Source organism: Mobula birostris, chromosome 27 (genome assembly GCF_030028105.1).
Source record: "Mobula birostris isolate sMobBir1 chromosome 27, sMobBir1.hap1, whole genome shotgun sequence".
Lineage (NCBI taxonomy): Eukaryota > Metazoa > Chordata > Chondrichthyes > Myliobatiformes > Myliobatidae > Mobula > Mobula birostris.
The window spans coordinates 21,268,654-21,292,012 of record NC_092396.1 but is presented as its reverse complement, the minus strand read 5'-3'; the positions used below and the strand labels follow the sequence as shown (position 1 = coordinate 21,292,012).

General features: G+C 45.8%; 1 protein-coding gene across 1 annotated transcript in view; it reads left to right on the top strand.

The window, feature by feature from the left end:
* The window catches only part of acap3a (ArfGAP with coiled-coil, ankyrin repeat and PH domains 3a), a 385,203-nt gene that overhangs the window by 164,431 nt on the left and 197,413 nt on the right, over positions 1-23,359 (top strand). Inside the window, exon 2 of the mRNA XM_072245228.1 lies at positions 3,390-3,447. Within this exon, the coding sequence (XP_072101329.1) occupies positions 3,390-3,447 (58 nt within the window). The remainder of the gene's footprint in view (positions 1-3,389; positions 3,448-23,359) is intronic.

Below are 23,359 nucleotides of genomic sequence, written 5' to 3'. Positions count from 1 at the left end.
CAACAGTACAATGCAGTGCATAATAATAGAGAAAAAACTGTGAATTACAGTAAGTATATGTATTAAATAGTTAAATTAAATAAGTAGTGCAAAAATAGAAATTTTAATAAGTGGTGAGGTAGTGTTCACGGGTTCAATGTCCATTTAGGAATTGGGTGGCAGAGGGGAAGAAGCTGTTCCTGAATCGCTGTTTGTGTGCCTTCAGGCTTCTGTACCTCCTTCCTGATGGTAACAGTGAGAATAAGGCATGTCCTGGGTGATGGGGGTCCTTAATGAAGGATGATGCACTTTTTGAGGCACTGCTCCTTGAAGGTGTGCTGGATACGACAGAGACTAGTGCTCGTGATGGAGCCAACTCCGGATGGGCAGTTCATCTTAACAAGGCTGGTTCATCAATCATCTCTTACCGTTTTCAGTCTTTATTCCTTTAATTGTGGGTGAGTTGGGGTCTGAGGATTAGTCCCTCAGGTTTCAGAGAGACCTGATGACAACGAATAATGAATGACCCCTCTGCTGCCCTTCCAGTTTGGAGTCACCTCTTGGCCAGCTGCAGTTCCTTTGGTGGGAATGGCGATTTAACCCTGATGGAGATGGCGGAGTGTGTCATTGAAACGTCGGTTATAATGGATACCCGACCCCGGCTGGAAGGCCGAGAAGAGTTTATTCATCAATTCCATCCAGCTTACAGGAGCATCCTGCTGAGCAGAGACACTCGTGCTTGTCTCACCGGCCACTTGCTCTCAGGAAATGGCTCGCAATGAAAGAGCAACACAGGCAGTACAGATCAGTGCAGCTGCATAAACAATAGAAGACCCCTGGATGGTGTCGCGGATAGAAAAGGGTGAGAGGGACATGGACCGAACATGAGCAAAAGGGACTAGCTTCGATGGGAATCTCAGTCAGCTGGGTTGAATAGCCTGTGACTGTGCTTAAGACTCTGAAGTTAAAAATGGGAGTTCCTGGCTTTACTGAGTGATTCTGGAACATAACGTTTATCAGGGACTAAGGATTGATCACCATGCAGGTTGTTTCTGCTCTGATATTCTATGTCATGTCAGGATTGTTTCAGTCGCAGGGACAGCTCAAGTGTGATAACAACCCTCCTCTGTCTGTCCTGCATTGAGTCAGTGTCCTTGACCCTGACCTTTGCTAATTAGGTGGGAGGTCAGGTGTGATAATGACCCTCTTCTGTCTGTCCTGCACTGGGTCAGTGTCCTTGACCCCGACCGCAGCTAATCAGGTGGGAGGTCAAGTGAGTTGCTTTAAATCCTTGGGTGCAGTTCTGGTCCCATGTTACAGGAAAATGATGACTGCACTGGGGAGAGTACAGAGGAGATGTTTCGGAATGCTGCTGGGACTGTAGCTGTGAGGAATAATTGGAAAAGATGGGGCTGTTTACTGTGAAACTGAGGAGACTCTGGGGAGAGCTAATTTTACATACTGAACTAGTGAGGGGCCCGGACACAGTGAATAGGAAAGATCAGGAGAAGGCAAAAGCAGGGGGCCTAGGTTTACCATAAGACATAGGAGCAGAATTAGGCCATTCAGCCCATCATGTATGTTCTAGCATTTGATCATAGCTGATTTATTTTCCCTCTCAGCCCCATTCTCTTGCCTTCTCCCCATAACTTTTGACACCTTCTACTAATCAAGAACCTATTAATCTTTGCTTTAAGTACACCCAGCAAGCTGTCAGGAGGATAAATGGAATGCTACTTTTCATTCGAAAGGAACCTGTGTATGAAAATAGTGGAGTCTTACTCTAATTGTACAGAACTTTGTTAAGACCACATCTGGTGCACCATGCAGTTTATGCCTGCTCATTTCAGGAAGGAGATATTTGCAGAGAATGCAGTTCACAGGTAGTAGTTGATAGGACTTGTCTTATAAAGCAGAATTGAATAAGTTGGGCCTGAAGTTCTTGGTGTGTAGAAGAATGCGAGGTGATTCTTTTGAAAGATCTATGATTCTGAGGGTTAAAGAAGAGAGACCATTTCACCTTATATGGAAGATCTAATACTAAAGATCATTGTTTCAGAATAAGCGTCACCTATTTAAGAAGGAAATGAGGAGAAATTTCTTCTCTGAGGGGGTTGTGAATCTTTGGAACTCTGCAACTCAGACTGCATTGAAGCAGAATCATTGATTATGTTTGAAGGTGAGACAGGCAGGACTTTGGGCTAAAATCCAGAGTTAGAAGGAGCAAGTGAGACCGTGGAGCTGAGGTTGAATTCAATCAGCCATAATTGTGTGGCACACTGGACCAAGTGGAAGAGTTCATGTGACTTGCTCATCCTTTCCCCCATGAAGCCCTTACTACAGAGGCTACGAATATGAAACCCCTCTGCAATAGGTGTTCCTGCTCTTATCGATGTCCAATCTCTACGGAGAAGTGGAAACACTTAGTCGTGCACCTTAATGGAGAATATATTGTAGAGAATATTACCATAGACAGATTTGGAACTCATCTTCCTTGTAAGTCTAAAAGTCAGGGATTAAGTAAACATAAGCACAAGGGGGATCTTGTTTAAAGGTTTAAGGATTGTTCTCAGAAACACAAGTGATTCTACAGATGTTGAAAAACCAGAGTAGCACACACAAAGGCAGCACAGTAGCGTAGTGGTTAGCACAACGCTTTAAAGTACCAGATTGACCCATGTTCAATCCGACTGCTCTCTGTAAAGAGTTTGTATATTCTCCCCGTAACCACACGGGTTTCCTCCGGGTGCTCCGGTTTCCTCCCACGGTCCAAAGACTGACCGGTCGGTAGGTTGGTTGGTCATTGTAAATTGTCCCGTGATCAAGCTAGCATTAAGTCGGGGGTTGGCAGGTGATGCGGCTCAAATAGCCAGATGGGTCTATTCCGCACTGTATCTCGATAAATAAAAATAAAAAATGCTGAAAGAACTCAGCAGGTCAGGCAGCATCTATGGAAAGGAAAAAAAGCGTCGACATTTTGGGCTGAGACCTTTCATCAGATGTGTTGTCATATAGAAGTTGGCCTTATGTAATTTTGTTTTTCTTTGTTTAAGCCTCTCATAACTTGTCCACTCTGCAGCTTCGACATGTTTTCCTGTGCAGTGTCAACACTGAAATCGTGAAAATGCTAATCCCCACTCTTGGTTTGCTCATTTCTTCCAGCACCACCTGTCCCTTGTTATACCATGGAAACTGATTCCTATTTGCATTTAAACAAGTGTGAATCATTTTTTTCTGGTTATTGATCTGAATGTAACTTGTTCAGATCATTAAGTCTTAATAAACGGCACTTAAATGGCTGAGGGCTTGTTGTTTTGATGCAGCGAGTGTAATTCTGTAGTGAAGTGACCAGTGTTGAATAGTGGGTGGCTGTAACTGAATTAATTGTTAAGTTTCTGTTTTTATTGCAGAGCGACAATTGAGGAGGTGGAGACAGATGTCGTGGAAATCGAGGCCAAGCTGGACAAGGTGAGCTGCTGCTTACACTTGAGTTCAGCTCGTACACAAGTATTCACATTGTTTCATGCATTTTAATCAGTAGCGTTTCCCTTTCTCATTGGGAATAGTCACCTCCTTGCTGATGGCCACAGTTTTGTGATAGCTGGTGTCTTGCCAAAGGTCAGTCTTCATGCCCGAGCTTGGATAGTGAATCTCACGATCTCTGAGTTGGAACAAGCAGGAAATACTCAGCAGGCGGGACAGCATCTGTGCCGAGAAAGTATGCAAGAGTTTCAAGACATAAATACAAGAGATTTGGCTGATGCTGGAAATCTTGAGTAACGCAGGAAGGATCCTGGTCTGAAACATCAACCATTTATTCCCCTCCATAGACACTGCTTGACTTGTTGAGTTCCTCCAGCACTTTGTGTGTGTGTTGCTAGATTTTCAAGTTAATGACCTCTCTTCGGTGCATGTGAAAGATCATCAACCTGAAACAGCTCATTCTTTCTCTCTTCACAGTTGCTGCCTGACCAGCTGAATATTTCCAGCTTATGCTATTTATTCAGTATGAACAGCTTCAGTTGTTGAGGGTTATAATCAACCCACTCCAGACCTTCCTTCCTTCTCTCCTCTCCCATCAGGCAGAAGACACAAAAGCCTGAAAGCAAGTACAACCAGGCTCAAGGACAACTTCTATCCCACTGTTATCAGACTCTAGAAATGACCTCCTGTACGATCTGGCCCATCGAGCCTGCTCTGCCATTCAATAAGATCATGGCTGATCTGGCCATGGACTCATCTCCACCTACCTGCCTTTTCCCCATAACCCTTAATTTCCCCACTATGCAAAAATCTATCCAACCTTGTCTTAAATATATTTACTGAGGTAGCCTCCACTGCTTCATTGGGCAGAGAATTCTGCAGATTCACCAGCCTCTGGGAAAAGCAGTTCCTCTTCATCTCTGTCCTAAATCTACTCCCCCGATCCTTGAGGCTATGTCCCCTAGTTCTAGTCTCACCTACCAGTGGAAACAACTTTCCTACCTCTATCTTATCTATGCCTTTCATAATTTTATATGTTTCTATAAGATCTCCCCTCATGCTTCTGAATTCCAGCGAGTACAGTCCCAGGCAACTCAATCTTTCCGCATAGTCTAATCCCTTCATCCCTGGAATCAACCTGGTAACCTCCTCTGCACCACCTCCAAAGCCAGTATATCCTTCCTCAAGTAAAGAGCCCAGAATTTCATGCAGTACTCCAGGTGCGGCCTCACCAGTACCCTGTACAGTTGCAGCATAACCTCCCTGCTCTGAAATTCAGTCCCTCTAGCAATGAAGGCCAACATCCCATTTGCCTTCTTGATAGTCTGCTGCATCTGCAAACCAACCTTTTGTGATTCATGCACAAGCACTCCCAAGTCCCCCTGCACAGCATCATGCTGCAATTCTTTACCATTTAAATAATAATCTGCTCTTCCATTTTTCCTTCCAAAGTGGATGACCTCGCATTTACCAACATTGTATTCCATCTGCCAGACTCTTGTCCATTTACTTAACCTATTTATATCTCTTTGCAGACTCTTCATATCTTCTGCACAATTTGCTTTTCCACTCAATTTTGTATCATCAGCAAACTTAGATACACTACACTCTGTCCCCTCTTCCAGCTCGTTAATATGTATAGTGAACAGTTGCGGGCCCAGCACCGACCCCTGCGGCAAACCGGTCACCACTGATTGCCAACCAGAGTAACACTCATGTATCCCAACTCTCTGCTTTCTATTGGTTAACCAATCCTCCATCTATGCTAATTCATCACCCCTAACTCTATGCATCCTTATCTAATGGATAAGTCTTTTATGTGGCACCTTATTGAACGCCTTCTGGAAATCCAACTAATTAACGCTCATCTATCCACTGCACTTGTTATGTCCTCAAATATCTCCAGGAAGATGGATTCTTGACCTCACAATTTACCTCATTATGATCTTGCACTTTATTGTTTACCTGTAACTTTACACTTTATTCTGAGTTATGATTGGTCAATTAGTGTGCGGGAGGGCGGGCAGATGAGACGCTTCTGAGCCATTGGCTGGAAGAGCAATATGACACAGTATTGATGAGGACACAGAAAAGACTGCAGATACCGGAACAACACGCAAAGCGCTGGAGAAACTCTGCGGGTCAGGCAGAACAATGGAGGGAATTGAATAGTCGTCGTTTCGGGTCACGTGCTGCATCAATCCAGATGAAGGGTCTCAACCCAAAGCATCACCTGGCCATTTCCCTCTATAGATCCTGCCTGACTATCTGATTCCTCCGGTGTGTTATGTGTATCTCCTGTGCTTGCAGACTTTTGTTTGTCTCAGTCAGGCACCTAAATAATATTAATTTTATTCCATTTTAGAATCAGACTGGGGCTTGAACAGCTTGTAAAGCATTTAAATGAAATCTATTTCCCAATGGCTTAGACATCTGTGATGTTTTTGACATTTTAATCAAGTCTCACAATTAGCCAAGATATGAAGAAGACTGGCGGGGGTTGGGGCGAAGTAATATGTTTGAAAATCCCAGGATGGGCCGAGTTAGTCTGGCAATAAATCGGATGTTGTATAAATGGACATCTCGTCAAGCACCTCTGCTCCATCCACCAAAAGCGGAACTTCCCAGTGGCCAAACATTTTAATTCCGATTTCCACTCCCACTCCGACGTGTTGGTCCATGGCCTCCTCATGCCACGATGAAGCCGACCGAGGAGCTACACCTTATACTCCATCTGAGTAGCCTCCAACCAGATGGCATGAATATCGATTTTTCCTTCCCATTTTTCCCTCCCACTCTGGCCTCTGACCTCTTCTCACCTGCCTATCACTTCTGCCTGATGCCCCTCCTCCTTCCCTTTCGCCTATGATTCACTCTCCTCTCCTAAAACTTACTTTTTCTCCAGTCCTCTACCTTTCCCACCCACCTGGCTTCACCTATCATCTTCTAGTTCTCCTCCTTCCCCTCCCTTTTTATTTTGGTGCCTTCGCCCTTGCCTTCCAGTCCTGAAGAAGAGTCTCAGCCCGAAATATCAACTGTTTGTTCATTTCCGTAGATGCTGTCTGGCCTGCTGAGTTCCTCCAGCATTGTGTGTGAGTGTGTGTGTGTGTGTGTGTGTGTGTGTGTGTGTGTGTGTGTGTGTGTGTGTGTGTGTGTATGTGTCTGTGTGTTGCTTTGGATTTCCAGCATCTGCAGAATTTTTGACGTTTATTGAATTTCTAAGCTTGAATTTCCAGTTCCCTAAAATGAGCTTCAACTATAGGTTGTTATTCTCAGACTACACCATTATTTCGAGAAACAGTAATAGCACAGCCTTTCCTCATGGTTAATTCTTCTTCTGAATATTCCGCAAGCATACTGAAGGATTGCTGGCCGGTCCAGTCCAAATATGTCCAACATATTAATAGACAGATAACGTTACAAAGCATAGAATAATTACAAAGGATAGAATCTTCAGTCAGGCTATTTTCTGCACTATAGTGGTAACATAGGTTTCGTCGACTGTTAATTCTACCTCCAAATACTCCACGTCCATTAACCTGAAGGAGTATCAGCAAGTCTTCCCAAAGGGGGTTTATCACAGGGATTGACTGAATCATGGTGCCAGTCTTGGAGTAACTGTAAAGAATAGGGCTTCTGCTTGGTTCATTTCCTGCTTGAGGAGAGCTGCTAAATCCCTCCTGCTGTGGTCTCAGAATGAAATAATAATTCAGAAAATAACGCGAGTCCAACTTTGTCATGGTGAAGTTGTTTCGGGAGGGGAGCCACTGTGTTCAGTTCAATGAGTCGAAACCTTGGCATTTTTTTTAAATCAAAGATGCTCATTCTCCAGTGACAACACTGATTTTGTTTTCCTGGGATGAGATCTGTACAATTAACTGCCTGATACAGTCGATTGACGATACAGTATTCCTTTTGTACATGAGCTGCTGAGAAAATCGCGCTGGATCAAGAATCTTAAGGTCCTATTTCTTCTGTCCCACCTCTATACAAAAAGTATATTTCTCATACCGTCTCACCGACATCTCATGCTGTCCTCAGTGAGGTGCATGATCCCAGCGCCCACCTCCCTGTGCATTCACAGGCTGCAAATCCCAGTGAGCTGTGGGGTTGCTGGCTATGTACCTCTACCTTCTGCAGTCCAAGGCTAATGGTCCAGGGGCTTCAAATTATGATTCAGGGCCTTAAGTTACGTGAAAACTGGGGCACATACATTTAGAAGATTAAGATAAACCCTGGAATTAAAATTCTGGTGTCAGTAAAGGTGACCGTTGCAGGAGAAGTCCAGTAATCCAGCATCTGGTTGTTTGGAAATCCTGATCAGTTTCTGACTCAGAGAACAGGCTTCTAGGCAGAGCCAGGGTCCAGTGTGCTTCTGTGTTCACCATTCAGTTTAAATTTTCTTGAGGAAGGGGCTCAACCTGAAAAGTACCCCTCCAATAGCTGCTGCCCGACCTGCTGAGTTCCTCCAGCATTTTATATGTGGTTCAGTGAAAAGTTCGTTATAATACTTAGTAACATGTAAAACATATATAGTAAAGCTATTAAGAGAAACTTCCAATAATCTGGAACATTTGTCAGTTTGGTATCACCAGGGGCCCATACCTGTGGCATTGTGGGTAATTACCTTCTGAAGCAGGCCCAGGTCAAAGGCAATCAGGGACAGTCAACATTTGCTGATCTAGCTACAGATGCCCTTGTTCTTAGAATGGGTGTTAAAATGGCCTTCGTAACGGACTCGAGATGCGCGCACATTTGCAACAGCTAGTTACCCCCTGTTCCCTTCCCGGTGTGAGAAGGAGGAGCCAATTTCTCAATATCAGCCATTCCTGGGCTGAGCGGTAGCGGCTCCTGGTGATAGATTTGCCTTTCAAATTACATCACTCAGCTTTTTTTTTAATATAAAGAAATCTTTTCCTTCATTCAGAAAGAAGCATTTTGGTTTGGCAATGCATGAAAGTCCTGTCCCTTTGCCTCCCAGAGCCAGTCTCAGTCCAGTCCCACAGATGGGACAATGGTAGCCTTTCTATGAGAAACAAGTCTTCAGTGAATGAGCTGGGGGAGCCTCGAATTAATGTACTTAATTTACAGTCCACATGCACTAATGTTTTCCCACAACTGAACACTGGTAATCATAGTCTCAAAAACTATGGGAGATTTAAATGTTATTTGCATGCTGGGATGATGTAAGGTTGTAGTTCAGGCTGAGTACCAACTCAAGCAAAAATTGCAGCCATCTCAACCTGTGGCTGCTGTGGTTAACCTACTGAGACTCAGGCTAATTTGTGAGAGGATCCGTTGCGCGTAGAAGTCTTTGTCATTGGTGTAGCGGTATCCGCACTGGGCCTCAGGCCGTGTGGTCCCGGGTTCAAATCCGGCTGGCTCCTTGCACGACGTCCAGCCCATGCTGGGTTAAGCATCAAACTGGTAACTTGCTCTCCTAAAACAGATAAGTGCTAAATAAACAGCCCGAAGTTGCCGCCCGATGCACCAAATGAGGTGCGGGAGGAACTTGGCCTTTTTTTTTAATGTACGGAAACTATAAGTCCTTTGGGAGCTGATGCTGCCTGGGCATTGCCTACGTGCAGTGGGGCGAGATTCGCAGAGATGTGGAGAGCCTGTAATTTTGAAAAATGAAGCGGCAAGCCACCATTTGATTGAAACAATGAAGAAGCCGCTCGAGAATAAAGTCTGCCGGGGGTTAATTACGCAACCCCAATCTAACCACAGGTTTAGGTGACATCATGGAGTTCAGAAAATTAGGAGCCAGTAGTTTCTAAACTGTCACCTGAGCCCAGAGATTAAGTCACTGGTGGTGAGTCACACATCAGATCTTAACAGGTGAGGGAGAAGGTGATGTGTGATTACAGCAATTTTACAGAATTGGCACGTTGGAAATCAAAGACAGCTTGGGAGAGTAAAATGGTGGGAGGAACCTGATCTCAGTGGCCCTCTCATGACTACAGAACCCAAGGTACTTTACCACCACGGAGGTACTTCTCAGGTGCAGGATGCAAGGCCCTGATCATCATCGGCATCAGCCATGTTGGCTGAGGGCTAGATGCTGCCTGGGAGATGGGTGAAATCCTCTCTCATTCCACACTCTGCAATAGTTTTGTACTCTTGCTTTGTCACAAAGCAGGGTTCTTGCCAAAGTAGCGTGGGAGGGCTCAGCTGGCGGTTTTCCAGGGCTTTCCAAGAACTCTGATCGTTTGATCTTGAGGTGATGCTTTGAAGGTGTGACTCTGGGATCACAGATGCTTGTTGAGGTGGTAATCCCTCAGGCTGTATTTAGCACCATGGTTCAACATCCTCCTTTCACACCATTTCAACGTACTGTGATCCACCAAAGACAAGAAAGTCATCCTGGTGGAGCTCACAGTACCACGGGAGGAAGGATGCGAGGGGGCTCACGAGAGGAAGGCCCTGAAGAGCTAGTCCTTAGTCCAGGAGTGCAGGGACAAAAGATGGCAGACGTGACTATTCCCCGTGGAGATCGGCTGTGGATAGAGATTGGCATGGAGGTTGTTCTCTGCACTGGACCGATGAAAAGAGCAAGAACCGGGCAGCTCGCAGGATGGGGGAGGGGGGGAAGCAGAACGAGCCTCTCACTGGATATGGAGCAGGCGAGAGGAGTTGAGCTGCAAGTCAGGGGCAGATGGGCAGTGACTTGGCCACCACTGCTGACCCGCCAACTGGACAGTGTAGTGGTAAAGGGTCGAAACACACTAGAAAGGTTGGGCACCACCTGACGACATCTGCTCCTGGCCAGAGGCTACGGTTACCTCATTGGTATGATGCAAGCCAGGTATTGAGAAACATTCTTGAATGCTCAACTTTTGCACCATGGCCCAGCCCATGGGGAAGAGTTGTCACTCCTCTTCTCGCCACTTTCATTGTTAAAGTGTTAAAGTACAAACAGCAAGTGGATCTTCATCACTGTCACGTCATGATCTTCATGGCAAGGTGGAGTCCAATGTGGAGATCTGCCAGCTCCCCAAGGAAACTCTGTCTGTCAGCAAGTGGGTGGGTCAGGGAGCAGGCAGCCCCCTCGAGGAAGCCTTCTCCCCCTCCTGACGTAAATACTGTTTTAATCCCTCACCCTACCACAAAGCATTCCTGAATGCAGAATCATAATGGCATAAATCATGACGTTTGTTGTTTTACAGCAGCAGTACTTTGCAATACAATATAGTAAAAACTGTAAATTACAATAAAACTACATATATAATAAGTAGTTCAAAAGGAGACGCTCTTTCTGATATTTGGCAGTCCGATTCATTTACTTATCACGCGTACACCGAAACATAATAGAAATGCATTGTTTGTGTGAACAACCAACACAACCCAAGGATGCGTGGGGTCAGCCTGCTATTTTGCCGCACTTTCTGGCATTAGTACAATATGCCCACAATGTTCAGTAGAAAAACTCAAGCAACAGTAACAAAACAAGATAATAACAGCAAAAAAAGCCCGAGCCTCCCTCCCACCCATTGCAATGTACAGACAGGCCTCGAGCCCCAGGATAGGCCGACTTTGGGCCTCTGGCCTCCAGTGGACTTGCAGATTCAAGCCTTTGGCCATCGGGCCTCGACCTCCAGACTCACTGACTTTGGCCTTCAGCCTTCAATATTGACCCCAGGAACTCGTTGATGACGGAGACCCGAAACTCCAAGTCTCAAACTCCCCCAGTTGTGTTAACAAACCACACAGGTGATGCCCTCATCTTGAATTGGGCATAGTGCTAACTGGTGAAGTGTTGCAGGGGGTTACCTCCCTTCCCCCCCACCCCCAGCCCTTTCGCTGGCCAGCACTGCCAGCGCTATGCAGGAGGCCACAGGCAGCCATGTTTGATTGCCTCTTGGAGACACAAGAGGCTACGTATACTGGAATCGGGGGTGATAAACAAACAGCCCAAGGAACTCAGTGGGTCAGGCAGGATCTGTGGAGGGAAATGGACCGTTGATGTTTCGGGTAGAGACCTTTTATACGGAAAATGGGAAAAGTGGTTGAGAAAATAATCTTTTAAAAATGTCATTCTGCTGACCCACAACTGTGCTGCAACACACAGCTTGAACCACATCATCAAGTTTGCCGATGACACGACTGTGGTGGGTCTCATCAGCAAGAACGATGAGTCAGCATACAGAGTGGAGGTGCAGCGTCTAATGGACTGGTGTAGAGCCAACAACCTGTCTCTGAATGTGAACAAAAGAGATGGTTGTTGACTTCAGGAGGACATGGAGCAACCACTCTCCATTGAACATCAACGACTCCTCCATACAGATCGTTGGGAGCACCAAATTTCTTGGTGTCCACCTGGTGGAGAATCTCATCTGGTCTCTCAACACCAGCTCCATAGCAAAGAAAGCCCAGCAGCGTCTCTACTTTCTGCAAAGGCTAAGAAAAGTCCATCTCCCACCCCCCATCTTCACCACATTCTACAGAGGTTGTATTGAGAGCATCCTGAGCAGCCGCATCACGGCCTGGTTCGGAAATTGTACCATCTCAGATCGCAAGACCCTGCAGCGGATAGTGAGGTCAGCTGAGAAGATCATCGGGGTCTCTCTTCCTGCCATCACGGACATTTACACCACACACTGCATCCGCAAAGCAAACAGCATTATGAAGGACCCCATGCACCCCTCATATAAACTCTTCTCCCTCCTGCCATCTGGCAAAAGGCACCGAAGTATTCGGGCTCTCACAACCAGTCTGTGCAACTGTTTCTTCCCCCAAACCATCAGACTCCTCAATACCCAGAGCCTGGACTGACACCAACCTACTGCCCTCTACTGTGCCTATTGTCTTGTTTATTATTTATTATTATTTATTGTAGTGCCTGCACTGTTTTGTGCACTTTATGCAGTCCTGGACAGGTCTGTAGTCTAGTGTAGTTTTTGTGTTTTTTTCTTCAGTAGTTCAGTGTAGTTTTTGTATTGTTTCATGTAGCACCATGGTCCTGGAAAACGTTGTCTCATTTTTACTATGTTCTGTAGCAGCAGTTATGGTTGAAATGACAATAAAAAGTGACTTGACTTGACTTGAGATTAGATAGAGTATGTAGGGAGAGAGTTTACCTTTTGGGGGAAGGGTCAAAAACATGGGCACCTGGAATGAAGGTTATTGCCAAAAGTGACCTGAGGATAAACTTACTTATGCTACTAGTGATTGGGGTCTGGAATGGACGCTAGGGGTGGTGGTAGAGGTGAATTCAATCGCAGCTTTCAAAAGGAGGGTCTCAGCCGGAAACATCAAAGGTCCATTTCCCATCCGCAGGTGCTGCCCGACCCGCTGAGTTCCTCGGGCAGTTTGCTCACTGGTCAGCCCGTGTGACCGAGGCCGGGGTGAGGATGTTGGTGCTGACGCTGAGCAAGGAGGTGACGGTGAGGGGAGAGTGGGGCAAGCGTGGCGGGAGGAGGCGAGTGGCTCTCGTTCACTCGGTGACTGCCCGCTGTGCAGCACAGCACCGCCGGCGCTCGCCAGCGAAGGAGCTGCTGCCTGCTGGAGGAAAGCTGTTCAGGGAGGGGGCAGGATCTCGTTTCCCACCGAAATAAAAAGGAGGCTGAACAGAAGGAGCTACGGCCTCCAGCTTGCGCGCTGATCTCACCGGCTCTCCACAGCCTTGCCAGGGGGATTGTTCGGGGGGGGGGGGGGCACGGTGAATGACAGCTTGTTTATTTGCCTGCTGATGTTATTGCTCCGCATCAGCCTCCTGCCACATTACTTCATCTCGCTCTCTCAGCACGTTCCTTTCTTCCCCATGTGCTCATTTAACCTCCCCTGCAGTTCATCCCTGCGGCTCATTTCAACCATTCCATCCCGCTCACAAACCCTTTGCCAGCTTGCATTTGTGAGCCCACCCAGTTGGACCCCACTCGAGATGCTGCATCGCCTGCAGGCTCCAGTTTAAAGCTTCCCTGCACGAAGCCCCTCCCTCACTGTGATTATGTGTGGCATGCCAGACAAAAGCTTTTCACTGTACCTGTGACAACAATAAACTAATAGCAATACCATAGCCACTTCATTTTAGCCAAACTTTCTGGTTCGGTGCAGCGTCCATTCCTCCCACAATATACAAAAACTACACTGAACTGTCAGGGCAGCGGAAATGGTCCCTGGCTGTAGTCAACAATCGCCGCAGGACTTGTCGAGCACAAAGAAGCTGGCGGGAGAAATCATTGCTGACACTACCCACTCTGCAAACTGCATTTTCCCAAAGGCTCCCCTCTGGAAAGTGCTATAGGGCTATTAAATCAAAAACTTCACACCATCTTAAAAATTTCTTCCCCCCTCCCCCCCAGGCAGTTAATCTGATCAACCAGTTAGCCCCCCACCTCCTCTACTTCATACCCTCATTGCTGCAGTGTACTGTAAACACTTTAAGCCACTTTTTCTAATGCTGTTTACATTGTAAATATGGACATTTATGCACATTTTATTCAATATCTGTATTTTTAAACTTAATTTTTATATAATTCTTCTTTATATTGTTGGATGTTGTTGTCTTTTGTGCATGTCGCGTCTACTCACCACAGCAGATCCCTGATACATGTAATAGTGAATAAAGCTGATTATTTTACTCTGGCCAGCTTTTCAATGTAGATGAAGGGTCCTGATGTGAAGGGTCTTGGCCCTAAATCTCGACTGTTTACACTTTTCCATCGACGCTGCCTGGCCTGCTGAGTTCCACCAGCATTTCTCTGTGAGCGTTGCTTGGGTTTCCAGCGTCTGTGTATTTTGTTGTGTTTTCAATGTCGACCCTAGACCCAAAAGCAGGCCGGAATTTCATTCGCCTTTGATGCATCTCCAAATCAAGTACTGCTCAAAAGGAGATATTTGTGCACAAGATAAATATAAGAGAGAGGATGTAGCTGTAGGAAAGGCCTTTCTGTCCCTTTGCAGCAGTGCCAGCCCTGTGGAAAGGCTGAAGGTGATGTCCTTTTCCCATGGGCTTCTCTTTCCTCCCAATATTTACCCACAGCTTTATTTAAAGCCTCTGTGGCCTTTATTCATCTGTTTTTCTCTTTGGAACATAGGACACTACAGCACAGAAACAGGCCATTTGGCCCTCAGTGTTGTGCTGAACCAACTAAAAAGCAAATCAAAAACACCCAAACACTAATCTCTCCTACCTACACCATGTCCATATCCCTCCATCTTCCTCACGTAAAGCCTCCAATGGATTTGCCTCTACCACCACTCTCTGAGTAAAAAATTTACCCCTCACATCCTCTTTGAACCTACATCCTCTCACCTTCCATGCATGCCCTCTGGGTTTAGACATTTCAACCCTGGAAAACCCTGGGAGTCTGTGGTGGCCAGTGCAATCATGTTTGCAGTTGTGTGCTGAGGGTGGCAGACACCAACAGAATCAACAAACTCATTTGTAAGGCCAGTGACGTTGTGGAGATGGAACTGGACTCTCTGAAAAGAGGATACTGTCCAAGTTGCATGCCATCTTGGACAATGTCTCCCATCCACTACATAATGTACTGGTTGGGCACAGGAGTACATTCAGCCAGAGACTCATTCCACTGAGAGGCAACACACAGCATCATAGGAAGTCATTCCTGCCTGTGGCCATCAAACTTCACAACTCCTCCCTTGGAGGGTCAGACACCCTGAGCCAATAGGCTGGTCCTGGACTTATTTCCTCGTGTAATTTACATATTACTATTTAATTATTTATGGTTTTATTACTATTTAATTATTTATGGTGCAGCTGTAACGAAAACCAACTTCCCCCGGGATCAATAAAGTATGACTATGACTATGACTATGAAACAGCTACTTCCTGTCTACTCTGTCTATGTCTCTCAGAATCCTGTAGGGGGAGGGGGAGATCCGAAATGATAGGAGAAGACAGGAGGGGGGAGGAATGGATCCAAGAGCTGGACAGTTGATTGGCAAAAGGGATATGAGAGGATCATGGGATGGGAGGCCCGGGGTTTGGATCTCCCCCTCCCCCCCACTTTCAAATCTCTTACTAGCTCTTCTTTCAGTTAGTCCTGACGAAGGGTCTCGGCCCGAAACGTCGACTGTACCTCTTTCTAGAGATGCTGCCTGGCCTGCTGTGTTTAACCAGCAACTTTTATGTGTGTTGCTTGAAATTCCAGCATCTGTAGATTTGTTCATGTTTGAGGATTTAAACAAAGCCTTACATTTTCTTACTGCAATTAACTGGGACTCTGCCCGTGCCCAGATTGGATTAGAATCACTCAATGCCCTTTCCCTTGTCTCTGCTGTTTACAGTACAATGGGATGTTCTCTGCAGCCTCTTTGATGCAGGCAGAGCTGAGGTCACAAGATCAGCAATCTTAGCAGCTGCACTAGGAAGATAATTTCTACCCAGAGAGATAAAAGGAAATCACTGTTTGCAGGGTTAGGGAATTGCTCCAGGTTACTACGGTGGGGGGGGGGGGGCGGGTGCTGGCCGGAATTGGAATAGTGACTTCACACCGCTGCTTGTTGAGCTCTGAAGGTAAATGATTGATGGATCATTGCTGGCCCTCTCTGTCTGTAGGCTGTCTGCGCCGTCCAGTTGAAAATTGGATTGATGGTTCTGAGAAGACAGAGGTGAACAGATGATTGACTAACTTGCAGAGTGCAAGTGTCCAGATTTTTTTGTTCTCATGCTGGTCCTGATTTTCCCGTCGTAATGCTGATTTACATTGTATATTGGTTCAGCCTTCAGTTAAACATTAGTATGGGAACAGAGCTGCTAGATAGTGAGACTGACTTCCAGAGTTACTGGATATTGGTTAGAGAAGAAGGACATGGAAAGAGCAAGAGTCTCATTCTTAGCCATTTTATTAATTTTAGTTGTAGACTGAAACAGTCTGTTAGGATCATTTACACATTTTTCTTTGTCACTTCTGAACTCTCTCTTTTGAAGTGGCTGGCAAAGATTCAGATGAACTTCTCCATGGACTTCCTGAATGTTTGCACCCCTTTTAATTGCACCATCTCTTCTATTTTCACTCACAAATATGCACTTTCCAAAACTGGTCTAGTCCAGGTTTAAAGAGAAGCCATATTGGTAAATTGGGTAGCATCTCTTGCATCGCTGTGTGTAGAGCTTAAGGGGTGACCACCATTGTTGGCCATTATCTTAAACAGCCAAAATCGAAAGCTCCAGAAGCCCCCCTCCCCAATCCTCTTTGCCTGTCTATGGTCCTTTAAGGGGCTTTTTAAAACTTGTCGTTTCAGCAAAGTTTTTGGTCTGTTGCAATATCTTCTTAATGTATGCTACAAAATCGTTCCCCTATGAAGCTTATTGAGCATTTTATTTATCTATTGAGAAACAGTGCGAAATACAAACCACTGGCCAGCAATCCCCCGATTTAATTCTGGCCTAATCACGGGACAATTTACAATGGCCAGTTAACCTACTGACCGGTTAGTCTCTGGAGGAAACCCACACAGTCACGGACAGAACGTACAAACTCGTACAGGCAGTGGCAGGAATTGAACCCACCAGTACTGTAAAACATTCTGCTTTACCAGCCACTATGTGACACTACTGTGCTATCCCACATTCAAGGTCCTAAGAGCACTTCACAAGGACACAGACCTATGAGGAAAGAGTGGAATTTTAGTAAACTAAATTTGAAGAAGAATAGAAAATTGTCCAAAGCTTTCCCTGAGCAGGGAGGGAATAACAAAGGCATGGTGGTCACATCCATCATAATTAGATCGTATATTCTCAGAGAATACTGTGAGCTATTTATTTTTCTGTTTGTAGTGTATGTGTATGTGGTTCTAGAGCTTATGAGTGCAGACTTTGTTTCCATACACCTATATAGTGAAAGGGTTGTCAGATTGTCTTCTTCCTCAGTACTCTACTCCCCTGAGAGGTTTCCTTTCGCTGGTTTTAAGGCTATCGGTCTAATCACAGTGACAAATAATAAAACTTTACTTCAAGATATTATCTGCCTTTAATAACACATCAGTTCATCATTAAACAATCTGTAAGCTCTGCCCCATTGGAATGATCTGGAGGTAGAGGAAGGAGCGAATGCAGATCTTGTCTCTAGGTTTACTGGAGATTTAAGCACGTCATAGTATTTGGAACACTTTATTGCTGTGATTTGAGATCAGTGGCAGTGCCTGCACTTACTGTCCATCCCTAAAAGCCTCTGAACGAGTGAATGCATCTGACTGCACACCCACTGTTGCTGGGTATTGGGTCGGTCTTATAACTGAGTAAGAAAGGCGCACTGCCTTCTTTGAGGAAGAATAGAAACAAAGAAACGTAGAAAACCTACAGCACAATACAGGACTTTCAGCCCAAAAAGCTCTGCCGAACATGCCTTTACCTTAGAAATTACCTAGGGTTACCCATAGCCCTCTATTTTTCTGAGCTCCATGTACCCGTCTCTTAAAAGACCCTATCGTATCCGCCTCCACCACCATCGCTGGCAGCCCATTCCACGCACTCACCACCCTCTGCGTAAAAAATTTACCCCGACATCTCCTCTGTACGTACGTTCAAGCACCTTAAAACTGTGCCCTCTCATGATAGCCATTTCCCAGCCATGATAGCCTGGGAAAAAGCCTCTCTGACTATCGGCACGATCAATGCCTCTCATCATCTTATACACCTCTATCAGGTCACCTCTCATCCTCCGTCGCTCCAAGGAGAAAAGGCTGAGTTCACTCAACCTATTCTCATAAGGCATGTTCCCCGATCCAAGCAACATCCTTGTAAGTCTCCTCTGCACCCTTTCTATGGTTTCCACATCTTTCCTATACTGAGGCGACCAGAGCTGAACACAGTACAGTACTCCAAGTGGGGTCTGACCAGGGTCCTATATAGCTGCAACATTATCTCTCAGCTTTTAAATTCAATCCCACAACTGATGAAGGCCAATGCTTTCTGAACTACAGAGTCAACCTGTGCAGTATCTTTGAGTGTCTTCTGGACTCGGACCCCAAGATCCCTCTGATCCCCCACACTGCCAAGAGTCTTACCATTAATATTATATTCTGCCATCATATTTGACTTACCAAAATGAACCACCTCACACTTATCTGGGTTGAACTCCCTGCTACTTCTCAGCCCAATTTTGCATCCTATCCATGTCCCACTGTAACCTCTGACAGCCCTCCGCACTATCCACAACACCCCCAACCTTTGTGTCATCAGCAAATTTACTAACCCATCCCTCCACTTCCTCATCCAGGTCATTTATAAAACTCATGAACAGTAAGGGTCCCAGAACAGATCCCTGAGGCACACCACTGGTGACTGACCTCCATGCAGAACATGACCCATCTACAACCACTCTTTGTCTTCTGTGGGCAAGCCAGTTCTGGATCTACAAAACAATGTCTCCTTGGATCCCATGTCTCCTTACTTTCTCAATAAGTATGGAGTATGGAGTACCTTGTCAAATGTACTAAATCCTACATTAATCTCAAACAAGAGAAAATCTGCAGATGCTGGAAAGCCAGGCAACACATGCTGGAGGAATTCAGCAGGCTAGGCAGCATCTATGGAAAGGAGTACAGTCGACATTTCTGGCTGAGACCCTTCAGCAGGACTGGAAAGAAAACTATGGTGAGTCAGAGTTGGAAAGTGAGGGGAGGGGAGGAAGAAACACAAGGTGATAGGTGAAACCGTGAGGGAGGGAAGGGTGAAGTAAAGAGCTGGGAAGTTGATTGGTGAAAGAGATACAGGGCTGGAGAAGGGGGGAGTCTGATAGGAGAGAACAGAAGGCCATGGAAGAAAGATAAGAGGAAGGAGCACCAGAGAGTGCAGGCAAGGAGAGAAGGTGAGAGAGTGAAAAAGGGATGGGGAATGGTGAAGCCTGGGGCTGGGGGTGGAACATTACCAGAAGTTGAGAAATCAATATTCACACCATCAGGTTGGAGGCTACCCTGACAGAATGTAATGTGTTGCTCCTCCACCCTGAGTGTGGCCTCATCTTGGCACAAGAGGAGGCCATGAACTGACAGGTCGGAACAGGAATGGAAGTCAGAAGTTAGGGTTCATCGGGTTGGCTGGGGGTAGCTGGGGTGGCGTGTCTTGAAGGGGCAGAAGAGCCTATTCCAAGCTGTGTTGCTAATTTAATAAAAATAAATAACCTTCAGTGAGCCTTTACTTTAAGGTTCAAGATCCCAGATTGTTTAATGACATTTCCAGTGCACAAGTGTAAAGGAGAATGAAATCATTATTACTCTGTATCTGATGCAGTTCAAAGAAACACTCTAAGATAAAGAACACAATAATAAAAAAACACAACTATAGATACACAAGATAGCTTATATACATTGATTGTATGTACAGTACTGTGCAAAACTCAGGCACATATATATAACCAGGTGCCTAAGACTTTTGCACAGTACTGTAGTAATTTTATGTATTGCACTGCACTGCTGCCGCAAAAATAAGCAAATTTCATGACATATGTGAGTGATGTCGAACCTGATTCTGATGTGGATCCCTGTTGTGGACTGAGAGTGGGAAGGGGGCAAGGAGAGGGCAATCATGGTTGGAAAAAGGAGAAGGGAGAGGGGAGGGAGTGGGAAGCACCGGAGAGACATTCTGTAATGATCAATAAACTAATTGCTTGGAATCCAATTACCTTGCCTGGTGTCTCAGGGCTGGGTGTGTCTGCACCCGTGCCAACCCCCACCACTGGCATTCCTTCTCTACCACCTGTCTTTAGCTAGAGAGAGGCGAATCTGTTGAATTTGTTGCCACAGGCGGCTGTGGAGGCCATGTCATTGGGTATATTTAAGGCAGAGGTTGACACGTTCTCTATTAGTCAACATATGAAGGAATGTGGGGAGAAGACGGGAGATTGGAGCAGAGAGGGAAACAGATCAGCAGTGATGAAATGGCAGAGCAGACTCGATGGGCCAAATGGGCTAATTCTGCTCCTATATCTTATGGTCTTATAGTTTCAAATTGTAGGAGAGTCTAGGACCAAAGGGCACAGCCTCAGGATAGAAGGACACCCCTTTGGAACAGAGACGAGGAATTTCTCCAGCCAGAGAGTGGTGAATCTGTAGAATTTATTGCCACAGACAACTGTGAAGGCCAAGTCACTGGGCATAGTTAAAGCGCAGGTTGATAAGTTCCTGATTAGCCAGGGACAGCGGTGTTGAGAGGGAAACTAAATCAGCTATGATCAAATATTGGAGCAGGCCAGATGAGACAAATGGCCAGATTCTGCTCCTACATCTTATATCTAACTTCACCCGACCTTGATCGTAGAAGCAAGTAGAAGATGGATAGACTTCAGAGTGGAGTTGAGAATCAAGTCTTCCAGTTGCCTACACATTTTCTGTATTTGTTTTTTTTATGGAGGTAGGAAGAATGGACTTTCCTAAACGTGCTTCCCTCTTGCCTTTCCTCCCCTCCCCCAAACGATGTGGGATTTCAGCTCAGTCAGTGGCACTTCGCCTGCCCAAAGCTCAATGAAAGTGTTCAGATTCCTCCAAATTTGGACTTACTCATGCACTTCCAGATCAAATGTTCTCATAATCCAGTCTCAGAACGTGGGCATTGATGGAAAATCCCCTTCGTTCCCTGAGGGCATTGCCTGAAAGTTACAGGTGAGCCAGCCCAGGTTAGAACAGTATTTTCCTCTCCTGGAAGAGCTTGCTAACTTAGAGCATAGAACAGTGCATCTCACTACAAGCCCTCTGGCCCGCGATGTTTGTGCCAGCATCTTAACCTACTCCAACATCAATCTAATGCTTCCCTCCCACTTAGCCCTCCATTTTCCCTTCATCCAGTTTTCCAACCTACCTTTCCACAATGGGAATTATAGTGCTGGATTTTCCCCAATGAACAGTGGGTTTAGTGGCAAACAGCAAGTTCGTTAAAGGATTCCAGCCCACGTACAGTATTAATTTGTCATCAAGGATAAGCAGTTGCCCTTCAAGGTATTTTACACCAGGGTTAACGTAGACAATAGGTATTGTTTTACGGTAGTGTCGCGGTTAGCATATCATTTTTCAGCATCACCGGGATCCAATACCCGCTGTTGCCTGCCGGGAATCTGTACATTCTCGCCCTGACTGCATGGGCTCCCCACATTCCAAAAGCGTACAGTTAGGGCTGGTGAGTTTTCGGCATGCTATGTTGACACCAGGAATGAGGTGACACTTGCAGTCCTGCACCCAGCACAATCTTCAGACCCTGTTGGTCGTAGACTTAAAAAGTTGCATTTCACCCTTTTGATATACATATGTGACAAATGAAGCTAACCTTTCTTTCTCTTTATGGTTTCAAATGGCGAAGATAATTTTTATGATTAGAAAATGACTAGTTAATCACCCCGTTTAGACATCATCCATGAGAGACAACTGTAAACACTGAACAACATACAGAAAGTGCTGAAGGAGCTCAGCAGATCAGGCAGTATCTAAGGAGAGGAATAAATGGTCGATGTTTCGGGCTGAGATCCTTCATCAGAACTCGGGCAACCGTGAATGCTGGCAGCATCCGAGGGGCCCAGTTGCTTGCAATGACTCTACTTCATTCAGCATCAGGGCTCGACTGATCGCCCTCTCTGTGTTGCTGTGAGTGAGAGCATTGTGTGCTGCTTGGTTGGCTAGACCGATGAATACCCAATTGTAATAGCTGTCTTATCTCCTATCCATGCCAAATATCACAACTTCAGCAATACATTAAAAAGAATGTGGGCTTTGAATACACCTCTCCCTCTGGCTTAGTCCTCCTCTGCTCTCTGGTTCTGATTTCGTTCTGGGTGGGCAGCCGAGCCTCCTTGGGTACAGCAGCGGTGAGGTGGATGAGGGCCATTTGCCAGAAGCCCCTGAGCCCCTGCGGACGTGAGTCTGACTGTCTGCCGAGCACAGGAGCGGGTTGGGCTGGCGAGCTGAGTGCCTTCCCCTGTGAAAGGGAGGGCACTTGGGTTGGACGCTGGCTCAGCTCATAGGAAGCAGTGAGCTCAAGTGGCAGAGATTTTGGAAAATTGGATCCATCCTCCAGGATTGTTGGAATTTTTGTGCCAGGACATGCACAAATCCAGTAGGGAATTCAGGAAGGAAACATTTTTCTCCATTGTGGTGAGAATAAAAGTGAACTGCCACACAGAGGAACTGAAACGGCGAGAAACCAAAGCATCAATAGGTAAGAGTAGAGGAATTGGATGGGAGAGATTTGTGTGGATTTTAAACCCAAGAACTGGACTTTTTCTGTGATGTAAAGTGACAATAAGCAGCCCTCATGTTCCTGGTGGTCAGACCCCTCTTCCTTACTGATTTCAGCAGCTGGGTATTGAATTAGTCAGGCCGATACAGAAGAGATACCGGTCTGGTGCCAGTGTAGAGTTGATGACCGGGTGGTGGAGAGTGCCAGAGAAGGAACGTAGAACGTAGAACAGCACAAGAATGCTCCCTTTGGCCCACAGTACCTGTACCAACCATGATACCAATCCCATTGTGTGCATGTGGCCTATTCAGTCCCTGATGTTTCCTGCATTCACTGAGTTCTGCCGTCTTGACACAGCAATGGGGAAGCTGGGAACAGACTCTTCACACAACATAATGTTAACTCTTTCCCAGGACTCCACTGATCATTATCTGGAGAATCATCAAATATTTTTCAATAGCTGTTGACTAATAAAACTTAGTCTTCAGTATTTGGGTTACAGTGCTGAAGCTTTTGAAAACTGGTACCTGTTCTAAGGAATAAGAGGAAGAAACGGCTCTCACCACAGCATCATGTGGCACCTATTAGTGGACACAGCACAAATTCTAATTTATTTAACTTTCATCCAGCTACATTTTGGACATTCCTGTGTTCTTTCTTCTAATTACAGTGCTAACATCTGGCCTTTAATCTGACTCTAATGTGACGTTGAGCCAAGAATATTTGGGAATGTCTGTTTTTCAGTATCCAGAGATATTTGGATGG